General features: G+C 34.6%; 2 protein-coding genes across 2 annotated transcripts in view; one reads left to right on the top strand and one right to left on the bottom strand.

The window, feature by feature from the left end:
• Nucleotides 1-265: 265 nt before the first annotated feature.
• LOC136814212 (putative RNA-binding protein Luc7-like 2) lies at nucleotides 266-11,631 on the bottom strand. Its single transcript, XM_067070728.1, has 10 exons — nucleotides 11,457-11,631; nucleotides 6,514-6,608; nucleotides 5,959-5,979; nucleotides 4,701-4,799; nucleotides 4,024-4,192; nucleotides 3,701-3,780; nucleotides 3,141-3,317; nucleotides 2,715-3,010; nucleotides 1,612-1,982; nucleotides 266-410 (listed from the first exon to the last, which is right to left on the bottom strand). The coding sequence occupies exons 1-10, from the start codon at nucleotides 11,509-11,511 to the stop codon at nucleotides 355-357; spliced, it is 1,419 nt and encodes a 472-aa protein (XP_066926829.1). The 5' UTR covers nucleotides 11,512-11,631; the 3' UTR covers nucleotides 266-354.
• A 3,457-nt stretch (nucleotides 11,632-15,088) lies between these two features.
• LOC136814213 (cilia- and flagella-associated protein 52-like) overlaps nucleotides 15,089-21,017 on the top strand; it is a 13,820-nt gene continuing 7,891 nt past the window's right edge. The window contains exons 1-7 of the mRNA XM_067070729.1: nucleotides 15,089-15,170; nucleotides 15,395-15,731; nucleotides 16,079-16,207; nucleotides 17,367-17,466; nucleotides 18,532-18,588; nucleotides 19,052-19,209; nucleotides 19,735-19,795. Of these exons, the coding sequence (XP_066926830.1) occupies nucleotides 15,113-15,170; nucleotides 15,395-15,731; nucleotides 16,079-16,207; nucleotides 17,367-17,466; nucleotides 18,532-18,588; nucleotides 19,052-19,209; nucleotides 19,735-19,795 (900 nt within the window). The 5' untranslated portion in view covers nucleotides 15,089-15,112. The remainder of the gene's footprint in view (nucleotides 15,171-15,394; nucleotides 15,732-16,078; nucleotides 16,208-17,366; nucleotides 17,467-18,531; nucleotides 18,589-19,051; nucleotides 19,210-19,734; nucleotides 19,796-21,017) is intronic.

Raw genomic sequence — 21,017 nt, forward strand, 5'->3', positions numbered from 1 at the left:
AGCAAAAATTTTTGTAAAATCTCTTTTCCTCTAGATTTGAGAGAAGTTTCAAATTTGATCGCCGTTTTGGGGGCCACATACTGTATTCAATACTTTTGTGTTAAAAAAAACCATACAATGTGGCTGGTGAATAAGCCCGCGTGTTGGGATAGAGATAGCTAAATATGACAGCGAGAAGAAAGCCTCGGGAAAAAACAACAATCGAAAAGGAGCTACGCTGAGCACAAACAAAATATTCAACCGGCGAAAAGAAATGAGCTAAAAATTAAATTAATTGTGATCTTTCCGATTTTCTAAAAGTGTTTGGGATATTTACAAAAAAAAAAAGTCATTGAAAATCATTACTCAAAAAGTTTAGTAGTCTTCGGCTCGGATCGTTTCTTCTTCTTCCTCGTTCGTCGGCTTTTCATCTGGAAATACAAAAGAAAAATAAAGAAAATCAAGAATGAAAAAATCCTTCTCACCAAACTTTCCCCCAATCCCCCATACACCTTTTCGACCGTAGCCACTTTATTATTTAATTTACCACCCTAAACTCGATCCAAACATTTTTTACACTTTTTTCTATTGTATTTAAGCACGAGGATGAGGCTTTTCTAGGACGGTTTTAGGGTGGTAAAACGGACAAAAAAATGCCCGCGCGACAATTGGCGGCTACGGTCGAAAAGGTGTATTGGCGATAGTGGCTCTAGTTAGGACAAGGTTACTTTTCATTTATAGTCACTGACCTGCATTTAAAACCTTAGACTACTCTTGTGTTCTTAATTGTAGGGGGAGGGTCATTTTGCGATTTTTGGAAACAAATCACCCCTATATGACTTTTTTATGACCCCCCATTTTGTGACCTTTATGCTACGAAGTGCCAAAATTGGCCAAAAACCTTCATTTTCCCGCGATGCCCATGGAGTTTTTACAAGATACTTCACTAATTGGTCATTTAAAGTGATAGAGATGACGCGTTCTTTAGAAAAAGTAATAAGATTCTTTTACTACATCTTAACGACCAACTAAATCGAATAAGAGCTTGTAAAAACTCCAGCTTGTCCCATTTTCCTAGGGATTTTTAGCAAAATCAGGTCAATAGCACTTTATTACGACCCCCCCCCATTTTGATTTTTATCTGGAGTACCCAACCCACCCCCTGCTTATTCCACCCCCCCCCCTACAATTAATACAAGATTTTTTAGAAGAGCAGTACTGGTAGTGGATCAATTTATAATAATACCATGTTATCGTTCAGTTTCTGAAAATTTTTCTATAGAGTATGAATACACCTAATATTATACCATTTTATGCTTACTGGGTTGTTTGTTATTAGTCGTTTGCCCATAAAACATATCTTTGGCTGATTTTGGGAATTAAGCCTCAAACAACCTGGTTGCTTATAAAGAAATATTTGTAGCAGATTTGTAGCAAATTTCAACAGTCTAAGCATAATTAAGATTCGCCGGTCTAAAAATCCGATATGCCATCTCAATTACATATTCACGTTCACCTCAAGTACATATTCACTGGACTTTATCAGAATTCATCAGTCTAGAATCTAGAGTTCTAGCGTATTAAAAATAAAACAAAACCCATGTTGTATTACTGAAATCGGAGAATTCTTACCGTTCAAATCATTCAGTTTGCTTTCATTCTCGTAACTCGTTTGATTGTCTGTGGAATTTTCTCCTTCTCCTTGATCCATTGATTCTACCTGTGGTTGAGGTACCCTATCATTCGTATCACCGTTTTTTTCACTATCCGGGTTGCCAGTCGACCTATTCTCGATATCGTTTTCCGTTTGACGTTCTTCCGTTGCGACCGTATCCGATCCTTTTCGTTCTTTGCTTCGGTCTCGGCGATCGCGGCTTCGGTCCCTTCTTCGATCCCGAGAACGATCCCGACTTCTATCTCGATCCCTTCGACGTTCTCGACTCCGACTACGACGACTTCTCCTTCGGTCACGATCTCGGCTACGACTTCTGCTTCGACGCTTCCTAAACGATAAGAGAAGCAATGTTCGTTTGATTACCAGTTGAAAACAAAACACGATAAAAAGCACTAAACTTTTTTCCCAAAACTATCACGTTGGGTTATACTATGGACTATCAGGTATGCCATAAATTTTCAAATTAAATTCCTGTTTATAGACAACTTCTATAGTTGGTTCCAAATGTTTTCTGTAGTTGAAATATGATGATTTTAATTCTCTGAAAATGAATTTCTACATGGTTGTTATTGCTTCCTCATAAAATTGAAAATTGAGTGTCTAGAAATTGAAGCGGACTCTCGCTAATCCAAACTTCTATTCATGATATGCACCACTGCAATGTCTTCTGACATTACATCACGGACCCAATAGCTGATTGTAAGTGAAGTAAAATCAGTCAATACGTCACTTTCAACCAATCAGCTGTTGGGTCCGCAGAAGACATTGCAATGGTGCATATCATGAATTACAGTACTGATTCTTTCACAATTCAAATCAGTTACCTTCAAACAGAAATACTCTCTATAATTCGAATCTCTCTGTGATTGGGACAAATCAGACTTCCCGTTCGAGTTCGAATGAGCGAGAGTTAACCGTATAAAGTCTGTGGTATTTTCAGGACGAAGAAACGAAAGAATCTAAAGGCGTAAGGGACGCCCGTGGGCGTTCTTTTTAAGTGGTGCAGGCGTAAGATGTAAACTTTCTGACTATCCCCTTTCAAAGTTTAACAATTCAATACCTGTCTCGATCTCTTTCTTTATCTCGATCACTTCGTTCGCTACGGCGTCTATCCCTATCTCTATCTCTGTCTCTGTCTCTGTCTCTGTCACGATCCCGGCGCCTTTCACGACTCTTACTACGACTGCGACGCCTATCTTTTCGATCACGATCTCTATCACCACGATCTCTATCACCACGGTCTCTATCACCACGATCTTTATCACCACGATCTTTATCACCACGATCATTGCCTTTATCAGTTCGATCTTTATCACGCTTGCCACGTCTACTTTCACGTTTCTTTTCGACGATTGCCTGAAGTGAAAGAGAGAATTGAATTTCAGAAAATTGAGAGGAATGGACAATGTTCGGAAGTTTGTGTTTTTGCACGATCGTACCATTACACAGAGTGTTTTAATCTTGATATAAAACAAACAAATCTGACCTTTAATTCCTCCAGTCTATCGCGCACTGCAATGAAACCCATGTGCAACCGTCCACCAAAATGATCTGCCAATCTTCGATCATTATCGTACAAGCTCAAGAAAGCAGCACAGATTTCACAAACACGTAATTTTTGTTGTTGATTTTGTGTCGCTGGTACTGCGTTACGATATGCTTCCTGGAGTCAGAGAATGATGAGATTGATTAGTAACATACATCAAGGGGGTCTTGGATTTTGAAAAACCCAAAGCAAGGAAAGAGTGGTTTTTAAACGCCAGTTTATTGCAGCCATTTTCAAATGTCTGTGCGAAAATTATGAAACTGCTAGAAAACTTTGTCTAAAAATTGTGGCTTATAATCCTTACTAAACTTAAGAAGAACATACCTTATCGGGGAAAACTTCGTCGGGGAAGAGTGACGAAATTTTGGCCAAATGACGAATATTTTTCCCCGACGAAACTTTTCCCCGGCCTTAATGCGTTTACCAACTACCAGCAAGTGACGAATATTTTTCCCCGACAAAAATTTTCCCCGATAAGGTAGATATTATTATATACTGACCTCGGCTTTTCGTTTTTGATTCTTTAGCTCCTCTACATCTGCCATAATTTTCATCGATTCTTCCACGTTTCCTTCAGCACCTGAAAAAATTAGAAAAAAAATGAAAAAAAATCTTTTTTTCTGATAAAATGAAAAATCGACAGAGTGAATTTCTATACATTGCTGTAAAAAACAATTCCAGTTTTTAAATCATAAAAAGAGGGACTTTCGTGGAGTAGGAAATCTAAAATGCCTCAATATCGATACATTAACCATGGGATTGATAGGAAAAAATAACAAAATACAATTGGATGGATTTATCTACAGGAAAATGCTGTATTTACCTAATTCTTCTGCTTGTGATAATTTCTTTCCAATGCTCTCATTCAACACGTGGACAGCAAGCGCTTCAGGGGCAAGTTGCTCCTGGTCTTGTGTTTCTTCAAGACGTTTTTTGTTGGCTTCCACTTTGTGATCACAATCTTCAACAAATTTAGAAATGTTGCCAAATTGCTGAAAAAATATTTTGGCATAGAATTATTTTAGAGCTCTGTTGACTTGAAACTTGACCTAAGTGGGCTTATTTATGGATACAATGGTTGTATTTAAGACAAACCATGTTCTCTATTTAAAGTGTGACATCAAAAGCTAGGTAGTTTCTAGAGGGGTTTTAATAGAGAAGGCTTCGAAAAACTTACCTAGCAATACCTGTTTCGTAATTGCCAACCCTGGCCAATCTCCCATATAATACTCCTATCGAAATCATTGTGGGCTCATCTTAATTATCATTTGCACCATTTGTAGGCCCAAATGTAATATTGATAAGCTAAGTTTGATCAACTAAATCTGAGAGTCAGGGCTTGAAATAACGGTCGGATATTGAATATTGTCCGACCAGAAAATCATAATTATCAAGCTAAAGCAACCTTGATCGGACATTTTGTCTGACCGACGAACGAAATCGTTATTTCGAGGCTTGCTCCACCTGAAGTTGAAAATATCTGAAACCAAGAATAAATACCTCAAATTCATATTCATATTCTTTGCCGTTGGCAGCTAACTCATAATCAGCCTTCAAAGCTGGATCATGAACCTTTGTGCACACGCCAAGGTCCAATTTCTAAAAGAATTATATAAATTGAAGTGAAGAAGTTGTATGTGAAGTTTTATTCATTTAATGAAATTTTCTCATAAATTAACTTAACCCTGTACATACCGAGTTTATCGTTTCTTCTAACTTAACCCTATTAGCCCCAGGGGGGGGTTAGAATCTACCACGCTGGAATTCTTTTGTGTATATCTCGGAGAAAAAATTTTTAAACGACTCGAAACTTTCTGACTTTTAACAAAATCTTATTAACAGTATTTGTGCAGAATTCTAGGGTCACAGGTTGTCCAGATCAGGTTTTATTACTTTATCGTTAAACATGACCTAAAACCCAGCTAAAATCGCTTAAAATTCAAAATTTAAAAAAGTGCTGATAACTTCTGAACTATTTATTCAATCATCTTCAAATTTTGACACGTGATAGGTATTGACAATCTAAATTTGAAAAATTAAACAAGAACATTTGAAAATTATAACGTCATCATTTATGACGTCATCAAATTTTGAAAATTTTACTCATCTTCAGCACAGATTTCAAGATAAAATCTTCATACAAAATACAAAACCGGCAACTATTTTAAAGAGCAACCTTTTATCTTTTAGAATCTTCAAACAGAATCTAAATATCTTGGTTCGACTGTAATAGACATTTTTTGTAAACCATATATTTTGGCTTTTTCCCAGGTGGAAATTTTGAGATGACTTCATCAATTTTTGAATGACATCATTGAATTTTTTTTATTCCAGAATATGTGTCATCATAGAGAGCATCTGTACCAAATTTCATGTCCATAGCCCTTCTAGATAAAAAATAATCGAGAGTGGTAGATTCTACCCCCCCCCCTGGGGATACAAATTCAAAAAAGCTTGAGGCTAAATAGGGTTAACACGTGCAGAGGTAAATTGTCAACAACAATGTGTGGTTGGGAGCTTGTTATGACCCACAACAAATATTGAGCCTAAATTATGTTTTTTACAAACAAAGAAGCGTTGTTTAGCATAAAAAGTGCAGAAATTATCACGCATTCTACACTAAATATTCTTCTTTCTGTCATTTATTGTTTCATGAGCTTTTTGTTAAGGAGGGCCCATCTTATTCTGCCTTTAACGGGAGCATTAACAAGTGATACTGACATTGCAAAATTGAAAGAATATGAAAAGAAAAACTTACTTTACTTGACTTGAAGGACCCCTAAAAAAATAAAAAATAAAATTGAGCTGGGGAGATTGAAATATTTCAGAGCGATTATCAATTTCAATTCTTTTTTGGAAATGAGAAATAAAGTTAATTTTCTTTTATTTTAAAGATGAGTATTATTATTATGACCACGAAAAATACCATAAGATATCAGAGTGGGGTATTGCTCAGTAAAAGTACTCGAAGTAAAATGAAAACACTTCTAAAGCCTGAAAGTATCCTCTATGATAAACCTTGTTTTTACTACAACCATTCCAGAGGAAGGGGTACGATATGTCACGCTTGTTTTTGTCTGAATATTGCCAGTAGAGGCAAAGGAGTGCCGTGACCCATGGACCATTTGATAACACCTAAAGAGGTGGTTCAATTGGGCATAGACTATCTGCAATTGTGTTTGATAATTACTTGGAATGAATGGCCGTTTAGAAAGTAATAAATCATGGGGAGGTCCTTAAAATCTGAATTCTTATAAAAGTGAATAAATATTGTGACAGACACAGAGACATTGTGAATTCAAGAAAAACTTACAGTATTGTGGAAAAGATCGTAAGGGCAAAGTCCTAAAAGGTAACTTTTGCAAACTTCTGGGTCAGAAAATTTTGTTGAGTTAGCACCAGGAGCTCCTAAAAGTCAATCAAAAAATAAGTATTAGAATTTGATAAGAAAGTGGCTTGTGAAATTCAAAAAACTTTTTGTTGCCTTGGTTGCCGGCAACAATTTTGTGTCTTTGTTATCGCTTGGAGGGTCACAAAATGTGGCTGATTTTTTAAGTTTAAGAACGCAATTTTTAAATGCAATAAATAATAGGGGTTCAATGAGCTAAAGTACTTTTGAATTTCACATGCCGCAAATTTCAGGAAGTCAGAAGAGAATCTCTTTTCCAGGAAATATGAAATCGAAATCTTTATTGCTAAATGATTTTTGCATATTAAAATTATCAAAATCAAATGTCTTTAAAATCTATTATTAACTGAGACATTTATCAAAGCAAAGTTTTTCTCACAAAAAGGTTTCTGCTAGCATGAGTATTTATATCTGAAAGTATATGAAATTCATGAAATATGTTTCCTGGTAAAGAAAGTTTCTCTTAAAACTTTCAGACAGTCCCCTATACTTTACAGTAATTCTTTCGTGTTAGTAAGAAGACAAAAAAACACTAAATAAATAAGTTGAACTCACCAAACCACTTGTACCTCTTCAATTAACTTTTTTACAAATTTACGCAATGATGCAGGCTTTGCTTTTTTCTTGCATACACACAATACTTACAGTGTGTTTTGAGATATAAGAGCCTTAGTCCGACCTATTCATAAATCAAACCCCAGAAAAGCAAATAAAAGAATCGATATTCCAGTAGTTTATACAATTTCTTTTTAAAAATACTGTCATATAGATCTTATGGACACATGAGGCACACTGTGGATTCTTAAAAGAGCATGACAGTAAAGCTTTAGAATCTGAAGACTAGGAAAAATCCTCATCTAGTTACACAGGTAAAAATCGTTAAATCACATTCATGTGAAAACTGATTTCCCAGGGTGGGATTTGGTTCGTGTTTGACATGGGTGTGAAATTGTAAATAACACACTTAGTGTTTACACCATATTGAATTGAGTATCAGATTACAACACTCAAAGTTAAGAAGAATTAAGTCAAATTGTGACTGCAGATTGATAATTTAGTTGATAATTGATTCACGCACCAAATCCCACCCTTGGAAATCAGTTTTCACACGAGTGTGTTTTAACGATTTTTTCCTGCGTTATATATTAACAATGTTTCAAATCAATATATATAAAAATAAATAATAAATTCATTCTTACCGATGAATACTTACAGTAATTTTGGCTGAAAATATTTTTTAAAGAAATCACTAACAAGATGCTCAACCTCATATGAGGAGGCCAAAGATTTGTCTGGACATAAATCAAAGAAAGTGAAAATAGGCTTAATATAAAACAAATTTTCACTACTAAAGTCTGTCCAAATATAATTGACAGTGGAAACAAGAATGCCTGTAACTTTTGATAGTCAAATATAATTATGGAAATTTTTTTTGCTTGTTTTAGAGAATTAAAAGCGCTATATTTGAATGTATTTTTGGTTGAAAAATTCGCGTTTTTAACGGTTAAATTTGCGATTGCAAAAATTGAGCTTTATTTCTACTTATGCTATAACTTTCATTTTTATACCAGTGGTAGTTCAACCTTAGGTTAAGAAGTTTGTTAAATTTCAAGGCAAACAGAAAAGTCCTTCGGAAGATAAGTAGAAAAAAAGCTCAATTTTTGCAATCGCAAATTTAACCGCTAAAAATCGCGAATTTTTCAACCAAAAATACATTCAAATATAGCGCTTTTAATTCTCTAAAACAAGCAAAAAAATTTTTCCATAATTGTATTTGACTATCAAAAGTTACAGGCATTCTTGTTTCCACTGCCAATTATATCTGGACAGACTTTAATTTGCAACATCACTGATTTTGAAACTATTATTCAATGCTTTCTAATGTATCAAAATAACAAAAGAAAAATTCAACACAGACAGGGTTACAGCCACAAGGTACATTTAGAATCCCAAAACGTTATTACCTTAATTAGGAAAATGATTAAAACCGGTTATATATATACATAATTTTTAAGACAAGGTGTATCTGACAGAGCCAACTTTTTAATTACAATTTATGATATATTTTCAGGATGAAATTTAGAAAATTTTCCAATTTTTCGTCTACTTTTAGTCATTTTGGCCACTTTTCATGGTGAAATCAGGAAAAAATTTTGATTTTTCTATCTGAGGATCCTAAATTTACTAGTAAGGAAGGAACATTCCCCCATCAGCCTTCATACCTTACGTTTTCCACTACGTCCTGCAGGTGCACTCGTTAGTCGGGGGTGCACTTTGTTGGGTGCTATATCTTGAGAGCTCTAACAGCACTCGACATGTAACAGGGGTGGGGGGCGATTTCTCGAGGGCGGTAAAACGGTTTCTTCTTTCTACCGCCCACTTGTAGTGAGCCAGCGCGTTTTTGATAAAATTACTCTCTTTTCAAACAAGGTGTTTTTCTGATTCTTGGATTTTTTGATGTTCTTGAGAGAACTTCAGAGATTAAAGTTTTTCTTTCTTTTTATTGACGTACTATACAACCAGGACCCGGACTGGACCCTGGATCCTAAGAAAGCCTAGACCCCAAACCTTTACGAAAACCCTGACCCCTTTTAAATTTTTGAAAAAACACAGATCCTCCTCAAATTTTCCAGAAACACAGACCCTCACAAATTTTTGAATTTTCAAGAAAACTTAGTTTCTTCCATCTAGTAACCAACTGTCAGGTGCTCTAATTGTCTGGTGTTTTCGCAAATTTAGAAAAGTCAGCACCCGACAAAACAACGACTACTGGTGCAGCACCCGATTCCGAACTGCTGGTGATGGTGGCGTGGCACCTGAGGGTTTGGCAAACGATATCATACTCCAGGATGCAAGTGAAATTTTTCAATCCGCGGACCTAGACGGGGGTTTGGTTATTATCAGTTAGGGTTAGGGTTAGGGTTGGAGCTTAAGAGTCACAATATAAGGCCAAAGGCCTTCCTAGGGGCATTCATACCCTGTGAATTAACTTAGGATCCTGTAGGGATCCTTGTAGGGGCACTGGTAGGGTTGGAAGCTTTCTTAATTAAAGTCTGTAAATTACATGCTATAACTATTAGTATTTGTGAATGACAACTTTCTGTCGTGTCTCGTTGGCGTAAGTTAGAAACACTTGAGAAAGACAGAAAATCAGGATAGAAGATAGGAAAGTATAAAATAGGGGGAAAATAAGAGACGATGCATCCTCTGGATGGAGGAGTATGATATTGTTTGCCAACCGCGCACCACAGGACCCTGCCGACGCACCGGACTTAACGCATACCGGACACGCGAAAGTCCGGTGTAAAATGAGAATTTTTTTTAACACCGGACAATCTCTACACTAGCAACTCCAGAAGATTTTTCAAGTTTTAATTTTTTTTCAAAATCTATCCTATCTTGTAGAGCTTTGAAAAAGAAAGAAAATGAGGGGTCATAGGCCTCCAGAGGATTAGTGGTTGTAAAGATATTCAAATTTTAGTGTCAAAAATTTGACTAAAAATGTCAAAAAAAAGGTTAGGAAAATAGCTTGGAAAAATTCGAAAAATGTGTCAAAAAAAGAAAAAAAAGAAATTTTCCAGTCATGCTTCTTAAATTTTGCATATCTCTTTTTCTAGTGTAGCTAGAGACCTCAAATTTGGAGGGAGAATTCTTTGATGGTGTTAAAATATTATTATATAAAAATATTTAGTATATTTATCAAAATAACGAAAGATATATCTTTTTTTGAAAAAAGAAGACATTGCATTGTTTTATTTTAGTTTTTGAAGAAAATAGCTTGGAAAAGGTTGAAATGGGTCAAAAAAGGTGGTAGGGCCCATTTTCAAGGGGCCTCTGGAAATGGAGGAACAAAAACTTATGAGTAAAGGATAAGTTTTTCTGAAAGGAGAAACCCCAAATGAAAAGAAAATCCATTTCGGCAGAAATAAACTTTTTTTTTGGGACATTCCCATGCTAAAGAAGCAAAAAAGTTAAAAAAACTACATGAAAATGAAAGAACTAGAATTAGCAATTGTGATTTTTGAATTCCTCACCCTTTTTCTGATAAACATACAAAGTTTCAGCCTCCCAATACATTTTCCTCCGTTTCCAGACACATTTGTTCTTCGATAGTTGCTAATTTTTTTTCTCCCGTCGGCAGAGAATTTTCAAAATGTTGCAAAACGTTCGGCATTTTACCAATTTGCCGTCTAGCCCGTGTCCACAGTGTTATATACCGCTGGAAAGCTAAGATCACGGGCTTTTTCATTTAGTAAAAACCGGAACGCTTTAGCATACATAGAAAACAAGTTCCAAGGGCTCAAAGTTCACGGAAAAATGAAACATTTGGTTTGACGTCAACGAAAGTTGCATGACTTCTGGAGTCGCTACCTACACCGGACTTAAGGAAGTCGGATGTCCGGTGTCGGAGAAGGATATTTTTTCCACCGGACAATCAAAACACCGGACATGACCAGTCCGGTGTGTGTCCCGTGTTTCTTAATTTTTTGTTTCATAAATGTCCGGCGTCCAAAATTCCCTGTATGCAACACCCGACTGACAGCGGACTAATTGCGTCCGGTGTAGGGAAATGATACTTTTTGCCACCGGACAAATACACCAGACAGTCAGGTGCGTCGGCAGGGAGGGTCCTCGCACCACCCGACCCGAGAGCCGTTGATTCCACTTTATAGGCAAAAGGAGGAAATTGGAGGCTGATGAACAACTTTGGCAAAAAATCCCATTGTCATTTTGATACATGAAACAAGAATTAATATTTGTCAACGGTATAAAGAAGAAGCTAAAGTTTTTTAATTTTGTCTCTCTTTGTGTGTTTTAGATTAAAAAAATGAAGCAAAGACACTCACCATCTCTATTTGTTCCCATCAGCTCATCGAGCATCTTCCTTGCCATGTCACTCATTTTGAAGAGTCACCCTTTGATAGGGGAATCTACCAGTTTGATAGCTTGTAAATTTTAAATTTGGATTGACAAAAAATCCAAGGTGTATCTGTTTCGATAAAATTTCGTTCCTTCTCCTCCGTTTTCGGCTCCGTACATTTTAGAGATTGATTCTAATTTATTCTTAATCAAATCTACCATCTTTTGCATAATTATCCAAATCAGATTAGTCTCGATTAAATAATATTTTGTTTACGAATTGACTGTAAAAGGTTTGAACAAGCGAGTCAACTGTAAATAAAAAGATCAACATTGTTTTGAAGTATCCAAGGAGGCAAATGGCTGTGTTGTAGGCTGGGCTGGTAGGTGCTGTGTGCTGGGGAATCCTGCTTGTTCGAGTGTGCAATCAATGGGGAAATATCCTGTCAGGTATAATGGTGTCAGGGTTAATTAAATGAGATAACATCCCGGTAAAAATAAATAAATAGAGGAGCTTCTGAGTTCAGGATCCAACTTTCTGCCAGCTTAGCAACTCCAGAAGATTTTTCAAGTTTTAATTTTTTTTTCAAAATCTATCCTATCTTGTAGAGCTTTGAAAAAGAAAGAAAATCAGGGGTCATAGGCCTCCAAAGGATTAGTGGTTGTAAAGATATTCAAATTTTAGTGTCAAAAATTTGACTAAAAATGTCAAAAAAAAGGTTAGGAAAATAGCTTGGAAAAATTCGAAAAATGTGTCAAAAAAGAAAACAAAGAAATTTTCCAGTCATGCTTCTTAAATTTTGCATATCTCTATTTCTATTGTAGCTAGAGACCTCAAATTTGGAGGGAGAATTCTTTGATGGTGTTAAAATATTATTAGGCGGCAATCACAAATATCTTCGTTTCGCGTCGCCCGACCGACTCTCGAAAATTGAGTAGAATTGAGTCGGTGAGTCGGTAAATTTGTCGGACTTTTTCTGTCAATGACGTTTCCTTCGTTCAAAAATTTTATCAATGCCGATTTTTTGCGAGCGACTTCTAGCATTCGCGGCATTTTGACTTTTTTATCATTACATGCGCCATTTTGGGTCGTATGTAAACCCGAAAATTTTTAAGACCGACCGACCGACCGACTCACTTTTTAGACCCAACGAGGACGCGAAATGAAGATATTTGTGATTGGCGCCTTATATAAAAATATTTGTAAAATATTTAATTTAGGCCGATGAAATTTACATATGAGTTTACCGTCGTGAACTTACCCAAAAATAGATGCGGCATGATTTCATTATTCATTATTCATTATTTTCCCAACAGCACCTTATCCACCATTTCTGCTAACCATTCTCTCTCAAAATAAAAAATTTTGCTTCGCTTCAACCCTACGCATGTTTTGCGAACGAAAAATAAAGATCGATTGCTACAGTGGCGCTAGATTTGGCAAAAAACTAAAATGGCCGCCAGGGCGGTTAGGCAGATAGATGGGCGTGACGCCCGCTGTAGTTGTAGGATTGAGGGCGGTCACATTTTCTGTAAAAAATCTTCTTTGTTTACCCGTGTTTACTCTGGGAAAAAGGTCATGCGTAGAGGGAATCCAACGATGGAGGTTGTAGGTAGTTGTAAAGAAATATAGAAATAATGAAAATTTTAGGAATTTTGAAGATAATGAAATTTTCATGCGGGTGCTTTTTAGAGATGCGGGCGGCCGACGGTAAACTCATATGTAAATTTCATCGGCCTTATCAAAATAACGAAAGATCCAGACTTTTTTTACACAGTACGGGAAATAGGTCAAGGCAGATTACTACCAAAAGAAATTCTCCAGAGGTTTGTTTTTGTATGACTTTTCTGGGTTCAAAGACGTCCGGTCGCCAACTAGACCGGTCGCCAACTGGGCAGGGTACTCTATATCTTTTTTTGAAAAAAGAAGAGATTGCATTGTTTTATTTTTGTTTTTGAAGAAAATAGCTTGGAAAAGGTTGAAATGAGTCAAAAAAGGTGGTAGGACCCATTTTCAAGGGGCCTCTGGAAATGGAGGAACAAAAACTTATGAGTAAAGAATAAGTTTTTCTGAAAGGAGAAACCCCAAATGAAAAGAAAATCCATTTCGGCAGAAATAAAAACTTTTTTTTGGGACATTCCCATGCTAAAGAAGCAAAAAAGTTAAAAAAACTACATGAAAATGAAAGAACTAGAATTAGCGATTGTGATTTTTAAATTCCTCACCCTTTTTTCTGATAAACATACAAAGTTTCACCTTCAGCCTCCAAATACATTTTCCTCCGTTTCCAGACACATTTGTTCTTCGATAGTTGAAAAAAATTTTTCTCCCGTCGGCAAACAATTTTCAAAATGTTGCAAAACGTTCGGCATTTTACCAATTTGCCGTCTAGCCCGTGTCCACAGTGTTATATACCGCTGGAAAGCTAAGATCACGGGTTTTCTTTTAGTAAAAACTGGAACGCTTTAGCAAAAATAGAAAAAGAGTTTGAAGGGTTCAAAGTCCGTTTCTGATTGATTTAGAATAAACCAGATGCGCTTGACAGCTTGGTAAAATCTGTGTGTTTTCATTATGAGAAATACATCGCAAGTCATCGATGGCGCAAGCAATTAACAAAAGAAAAAAAGAAAGATCAAAGAGAGATTAAAAGTTTTTCAAATACATTCGCCTGGCAGGCCTGGTATTTTATATATAGCTTAAAAAGTCACTCACACATTATAAATGTAATGTGCCGTTTCTAATTCTTCTTTGAGGAAACGAAACCTGCTATACTGGTTACGATTGATACGATTGTAGCAGTGTAACACGTGATTTGCAAATGTACAAAATTGTCAAAAGCAAAACTCTTTTGAGTCGCGTTATTGTGAAAATGGCCGAAATCGATTTCAAATTTATTAGAAAAGATCAAATGAAATTTGAATACTAAGCCATAAAAATATTTTTCTATAACTAATATTAAATATTTCTGTTGCTTTTGTTATTAAAATGTTAAAGGTTTTCAGAAAATCATTATTTTTATTGACAACTAACATGAGACAGGTTTAAATAGCTGAAGGTATCAAAAAATAATTTGTGTTAAGGAGACATTCAACAAGTTTATAATCATATAACTATGTTGCTTGGAGAATGAAAAAATTGCTGCTAGAAAGTTTCAAAAAATTATACAGTATATACTCTGAATTCAAAATCTAACAATACAGGCAAGAACAAAAAAATCCTAGACATGGGAGAAAGTGCAATATCCCATTGTTGTTGTCCTTCAATGAAGGTTGTCCAAGGTAATACTTGATAGCCAGTAAGCCATACAAGTTCTGTTGTTTTCTTCTTGTCTGTATATCTACTGTATTGCTTCTTGTTTTTGTTTTTAAATTTTTGTTTTATGTTGCTCCAAAAAACAATAGCCTCAACTCTCCACAGCCTTATACTCCAACTTAGTAGTGATTGTTGTTTTTTTAATTGTTTTTATAATTTAGCTTCTTACTATTTTCTGACATCAAGAGCTTTTCTTGCATTCCTTCAATAGTAAAAATACATATTGTCTACGCTGGAGGTTTACAACTGGTCCCCTTTTGTAAGGATAGTTGCATATTTTAATGTTACAAATGATTCATTTATAGATACTAAAAATATTTATTCATAAAAATGGTTGAAACTGCAGATCTTGATCAGTTAGAACTTGACTCGACTATTGGATTTGCAGGTTGGTTAAACTTAAGAAGTTCTGGTAGTTTTTATTGAAACTCCCAAACTATCAGAAACTAGAAACTTATTGACTGGATAATTATATGTTTATCTGAATTTATTATTATCTTTACTTCAAGAAACTGGCAGCATTTTTGTTTGTAAGGGCTCGTTTATGTTTCTATGTGAATAATGATACCTAAGCCAAAAGTTTTTCTTTAAAATACATTCATTTTATTCCAGGAAATGTTCCTGGTGGCTTGCTTGCTCACCCAAACAAAAAACACTTGATCTATCCCTTGGGAAATACTATTGTTGTTAAAAACATTGCAACTGGCTCACAGAAATTCTTATCCGGGCATACAGATAACGTGTCCTGCGTTGCTCTATCCAAGTCTGGTCAATATGTTGCATCTGGACAATCAACCTACATGGGTTTCAAAGCCGATGTTATTGTTTGGGACTTTGAAAGTATGTCATTATACTGTAGATTGGTTTTACATAAAGTAAAAGTTGAGGCTTTGGCATTTTCACCAAATGAACAATATTTAGCAACTCTTGGCGGCCAAGACGATGGAAGGTTTGTTCTTTGATATTATGTTATTTCGATTTTTCAGGATCTGAAATGGTTCCATGGCTTTTTATATATACCTATGATGTTTATACCTTTGATACCAGATCTTACATTGTTTTTGACTTTGAACAAAAACCATCCGATTTGGATGTGTGTAACCAAATGTTTAATGTATGAAACAAGCAACTTGTAGTTCATATACTCAATCAAAATTAGTCTGTTTTAAGTATACAATTTTTTTACAAATACAAATATTTTTCAAAGATTTTGACACCATTTAGTATATACGGTGTCCATAATAGCTTAAATTTCATGAATTTAAATTCTCTTAAATTTCTCTCTTAAATTTTCAGTGTTGTTATTTGGGACCTTCCACGTAAAGAGGCAGTGTGTGGTTCGCCAGCTGCTGTACCAAGTGCTGGCACAACTTATTGTGTTGCTTTTGCTAACAACAACAATAACATCTTTGTTACTGGTGGAAAGTATGTGATTTATAGAATAAATTTTTTTTCGTCGTCATTTACTACCTCTCGCTTAGTAATTTCAACCCTCGAAATATTTACTTTCACTTATAAATGCCTTTTCTCTAGTCTCAGCTAAACTGTTAAATGTGTTGTTGCTTCGATTATGAGGACTGATCTTCATTGACTAGACTATATTCACATCTAATTAATTGTATCTGTCATTTTTTAGTAAAAAGGAGGGGATCAAATTCAAGCTTATAAAACACTGAAAAAAAGCTTTTTTGATACTTTTTTAACACCTAAAGATTCGAATTCGAATGTTTTGATTATCAAAAGAATAAAAAAAAGAATCGAAAATGTTAATTACAGCAATTAAAACTACAGTAAAACCTCCAATTAACAGACACTCTAAAAGGTGGACAACTCTGATTAGTAGACAATTCTATTTTCCCCGGTCATTTCCTACTCAATTAGCGAACCCTCCAATCAGTGGACAAAGATTTTTGCACGAAATTGCGAAAACCCTACTTTTTCCTCTCTAACGGTCAAACTGGTCACAGTTTTTAAAAAATTAGACATGATCGATTTATTCAAACTATTTACACTTCAAAGTTTCATGGAACAAATTCTTTATCCAGTCTGTGAATTTGCTTACGTCATAAAAATTATAAATTACAGAGACTCAAGACTTCTATGATTCCTAAAAACTAAATTGTTGTATTTGAATAATCATTCTCTTCTTCTTCCATATCCTAGTGTCTCTAGAAAGCACTTTGGACCAAAATTTTACATACTTAACCCCTTAATAGTACATTATACTAAAATTAGAGCACATAATTAAAAAGTTTCTAAAAGGTGGACACTTCTATTTAGCGGACACTAACCCTATACTCCCCAATGCTGTCCACTAATTGGAGGTTCCACTGTATCAACTAACTGCGTCGCACCACAACAAAAACACGCTCTTTTCAAAAGAGAAGGAGAAAAAAAATTGATACACACTTTCTTTCTCAAGAATGACGCTTTTTCGAAAAAGAATTTTTTTTGAATTTTCTTTATAACTTTTGAGTGAAGCAAAATTTAGTTTTTCACAATCTTTAAATCAATCTTGTATACGTTTTTTTTGAAACACCCGGTAGAATTTTTTTAACCAAATTATTTTTTATTTTATTTTCAGTAAAACTCTTCGAGTATGGGACCTGGATTCGGAGAATAGAATTATTCGACCAACTGATTGCAACATGGGTCAATTAAAGCGTATTGTCAAATGTATACAGGTATATGTGTTTTTTATTTTCTAAAAATTGGATTTGTAAAAATCAAGAGATGAAAAAGTATATTTTCAGCCTGAAGAGAATGGGACTTGTTAAATTGAATTGAATGTTGCATTACACGTTTTTTTTATAAGAACATTCAAAAATTTTGAAGCCTTCAGATATTCTTAACTTTTTTTGATTTCAAGCCTAAAAATGTTCTTTATGTTCGCATTTTTTTGAGCATTTTTGTCCATTTTCCTAAGAAAACAAGTTTTAGAGCCTTAAAGTCTATAAAAATTTTCTTAACTTGTTCTTTAGATTTTGGCCACCACCTAATCTTATATAGTTCGTTAAAAAAAAACTTCATAATCATAAAACGATTTTATACACTTTTTCGAGTACTCAGAACAACTCTGTCCCTTTTGGTTTTCTTTCATCAAGGATTTTATCAATACATTAAACTTTTAGATAGAACATTGACATTATTTATACACGTTTTATAAGCAATAAGGATAGCCAAAATGAAGAAAGTGAAACATTTTAAGGCTTTGTACAAAACTCATAAGGAACTGGCCAAAACTTGTAAAATAGAAATTTAAGAATTTTTAGAAATCAAAAGTAAGACTTCCGACGGCTTAAAATTTTGGTATTTTTATAAAAAAAGGTAATTTAAGCTTAAACTTTTTTTTTATAAACTTTTTTTTTCTTTAATTTTATTTTTTTCTTTTTTTTTTTCAAGTAGACCTCAAGTTAGTTCGTATTTTTCAAAATGATGTTCGTATTCTTTGTTTTAATAAAAAAAAAAAATGTAAAGCTAAAAACCTCTATAAAATAAAGCGGTTAAAATTATTGAAAATTTTAACATAGCGTAATGTGAAAACGTCACATATGAACTCTCCCTAGACTTCTTTAATTCAAAGTGTGAAAACATCACTATGAATATTTGTAGTATATAATCTAAATGTAATATTGGCGTGCCGGGACTGCCTACGTGCGATAAAAGATATTACTCGAGTATAATTTATCTTCATATTAACACTCTCTAGACTTCTTTAATTTTAATTTTTCTTTTTTTTCCTTTTCAAGGTATCAGATGATGACAAACATATTTACTGTGGCACAACCAGCGGTGATATATTGCAGGTAAGGTCTACTTTTGAAATTGGAAGCATGGAAGGCCCCATTAAGGTTTTGTTTTTAAATAGAGTGAAAACAGTTGCTTATCAAATTGTCACCCTTGCAAGGGTTTTTAATAGGAGGATATGGACAGTATAAAACATTAGATTTTCACTGTGTAGTTATAATCCATGTCAGAAAAGCCAAAAAATAGTTTCAATTTTGATAAAAATGCAAACAAAGTTAACTTGAAGTATGACTTTAATAGCCCAGCACTGGACTTTGGCATATTCGATTGTTTTCATTATCCACGCACCGTAGCTATCTATCCTCAACCCCCCCATTTAAAAGGGCATTGATCAAACAAAGTATAACTTGAACGTATCTTTGGCAGCAATATTTTCAAATACTAATCTTGTCAATGATTGTATTCACGAGATGTTTTTATTTTTTGCAAAGATTCTCATGTATTTTTTCTTCTCACTCTCAGATCAACCTGAACACCAAACTATTATGCCACTATGGACCAGCCAAGGAAAAATTTAGTCTTGGGGTATTATCTTTATCATTGGTTGAACAGAATATTTTAATAGGTGCAGGAGATGGCACCGTTGCTAAAGTTCGCGTTGATGGATTCAAAAAATTAAAGTAAGTCTTATTCACAGATATCTTATATAAAACACTCGATAGAGCTACGGCAGGTAAAGCGCGGTCGCCAGGGAGCGGACCATGAAAGGTACGACGCGGGACATTTCCGCACGGACAATTGCAAAATAATCAGCCATTTTTGCTGAAAGTTAAATTATGAAGTGTGAGATGAGGGGTTTCCCTGTTTCCCTCGCATGGTATCAGTTTCCCGGCTTAAGATAAATTTAAAAATTGCAAAATAGCATACCGCAGTGATTCTAAAAATAGACATCAAAATCACTGTTTGTCCGAGTTCTAATCCAACCATCCTTCGCATAAAATGCTTTTGCAAGTCAATTACACTTTTTGACAATACAAAAGTAATAATTTGCACGCATTACGAATCAAAATAAAAAAGATTGTGGGATTGAATTTCGATCAAATGTTGAAAGTAATAATTATGACGTTTTCATAGCGGTGTGCTATTGCAACAAGTGGGAATGGAACTTCGGCAATTTTAATAATTTGTGATGGTCTATTTTTCAGGTCAAAGAAAGTAGATGGGGAGGTGACATCTATTACTGCACCGGCTGGAAACCTGGAAAAGGTTAGTTGAATTTTATCCCAACAATACAATCATACAAACATTTTCCAGTAAATTCTATCAGAGAGCTCGCCATTGTCATTTTATTGAAGTTTGGAAGAATTTTAATTTTAATTCGACCTGTTTAAATTTAGGTTTAGTATTGTGTCTTAAATATGAATTGACCTTTTCTTCTTCGTCCCAAAAACATACATATTTGAGTAAAGGGCTAAATTTTAGAGATAATCTTCCAAAAATTACTGGCAAAACATCAGGACATCAGGTATACAGTGTGTTCCCGACAAAAGAAACCCTCATAATTTATGCCAAATTTAATACTTGCACTTACTATTTCAATTATTATTCATTCATCATTGGGAATTAATATCAAATTGATTGAACAAGAACTGTTAATCTTATTTCAGTCATTAAAGGTTTTGTTTTTAAATAAGAGTGATATCGTTTGCTTACTCATCAATTTAATGTCACAAGCTTCTTCAACATTGGATTGGAACGGATGTGGAGCAGAATTATATAAAAAGAAAACACCTTTGAAAGTTAAAATGATAATTTCTTGAGGATTTTACTAGTTATAAAAATTTGTCGGATTTTTTCGGGACACACTGTATTTTTTTAATTTCTAGCAATTTTTTGATCTTATTTTTCAGTTTTTCGTTGGTACGCAACTATCACAGATTTATCAATTCAACTTCAGTACTTTTGTAGAAGAAACGATAAGCACCTGCCATTACTCAAGTGTTAAAGATATCTCATTCCCGTAGTAAGTAAAATTTAATTTTTTAATCTTCTTGTAACTGTACCGGCTTTTTCAAGACTTAACCGCTAGTAAAACTGTACTTTCTTTCTCCTATTGAGTAAGCTTACAATAAAAGAAAAGTTCTTGATAAAGAAAATTGAAACTAATCACTATCACTAAACTTTATCATGTACCAGACGTCATGTATCGCCATGATCTTTGGTGATTCTTTTTGTTTGTTAGACTATGCTGTAGACTTGTTTAAGACTTTTTCACTTTCCAAAAATTAATTTCCAAGCTGAGGAAACAACCCCTCTGTTTAAGAGGACCCCCAAGCGGTTTGCGTGATGACGTAATAGGGACCTTTTTCTAGCGTCTAAAAAAGTGTAGTGTTTCTGGAATGCGGGTGAAGGAAAAAAGCTTTCATGCGGCCGGCTATTTTTGATAACTTAACCCTATTAACCCCAAGCTTTTTTGATTTTTGTATCC

Source organism: Clytia hemisphaerica, unplaced genomic scaffold (assembly GCF_902728285.1).
Source record: "Clytia hemisphaerica strain Z4C2 unplaced genomic scaffold, Clytia hemisphaerica genome assembly, whole genome shotgun sequence".
Classification (NCBI taxonomy): Eukaryota; Metazoa; Cnidaria; class Hydrozoa; order Leptothecata; family Clytiidae; genus Clytia; species Clytia hemisphaerica.

Coding starts and splice junctions, on each gene's coding strand:
- LOC136814212 (XM_067070728.1), bottom strand. CDS start 11,511: ATGAGTGACATGGCAAGGAAGATGCTCGATGAGCTGATGGGAACAAAT. Junction 3,781..4,023: donor ATCACAAGCAGAAGAATTAG/GTAAATACAGCA, acceptor TAATTTTTTCAG/GTGCTGAAGGAAACGTGGAA. Junction 411..1,611: donor CAAACTGAATGATTTGAACG/GTAAGAATTCTC, acceptor TTGTATTTCCAG/ATGAAAAGCCGACGAACGAG.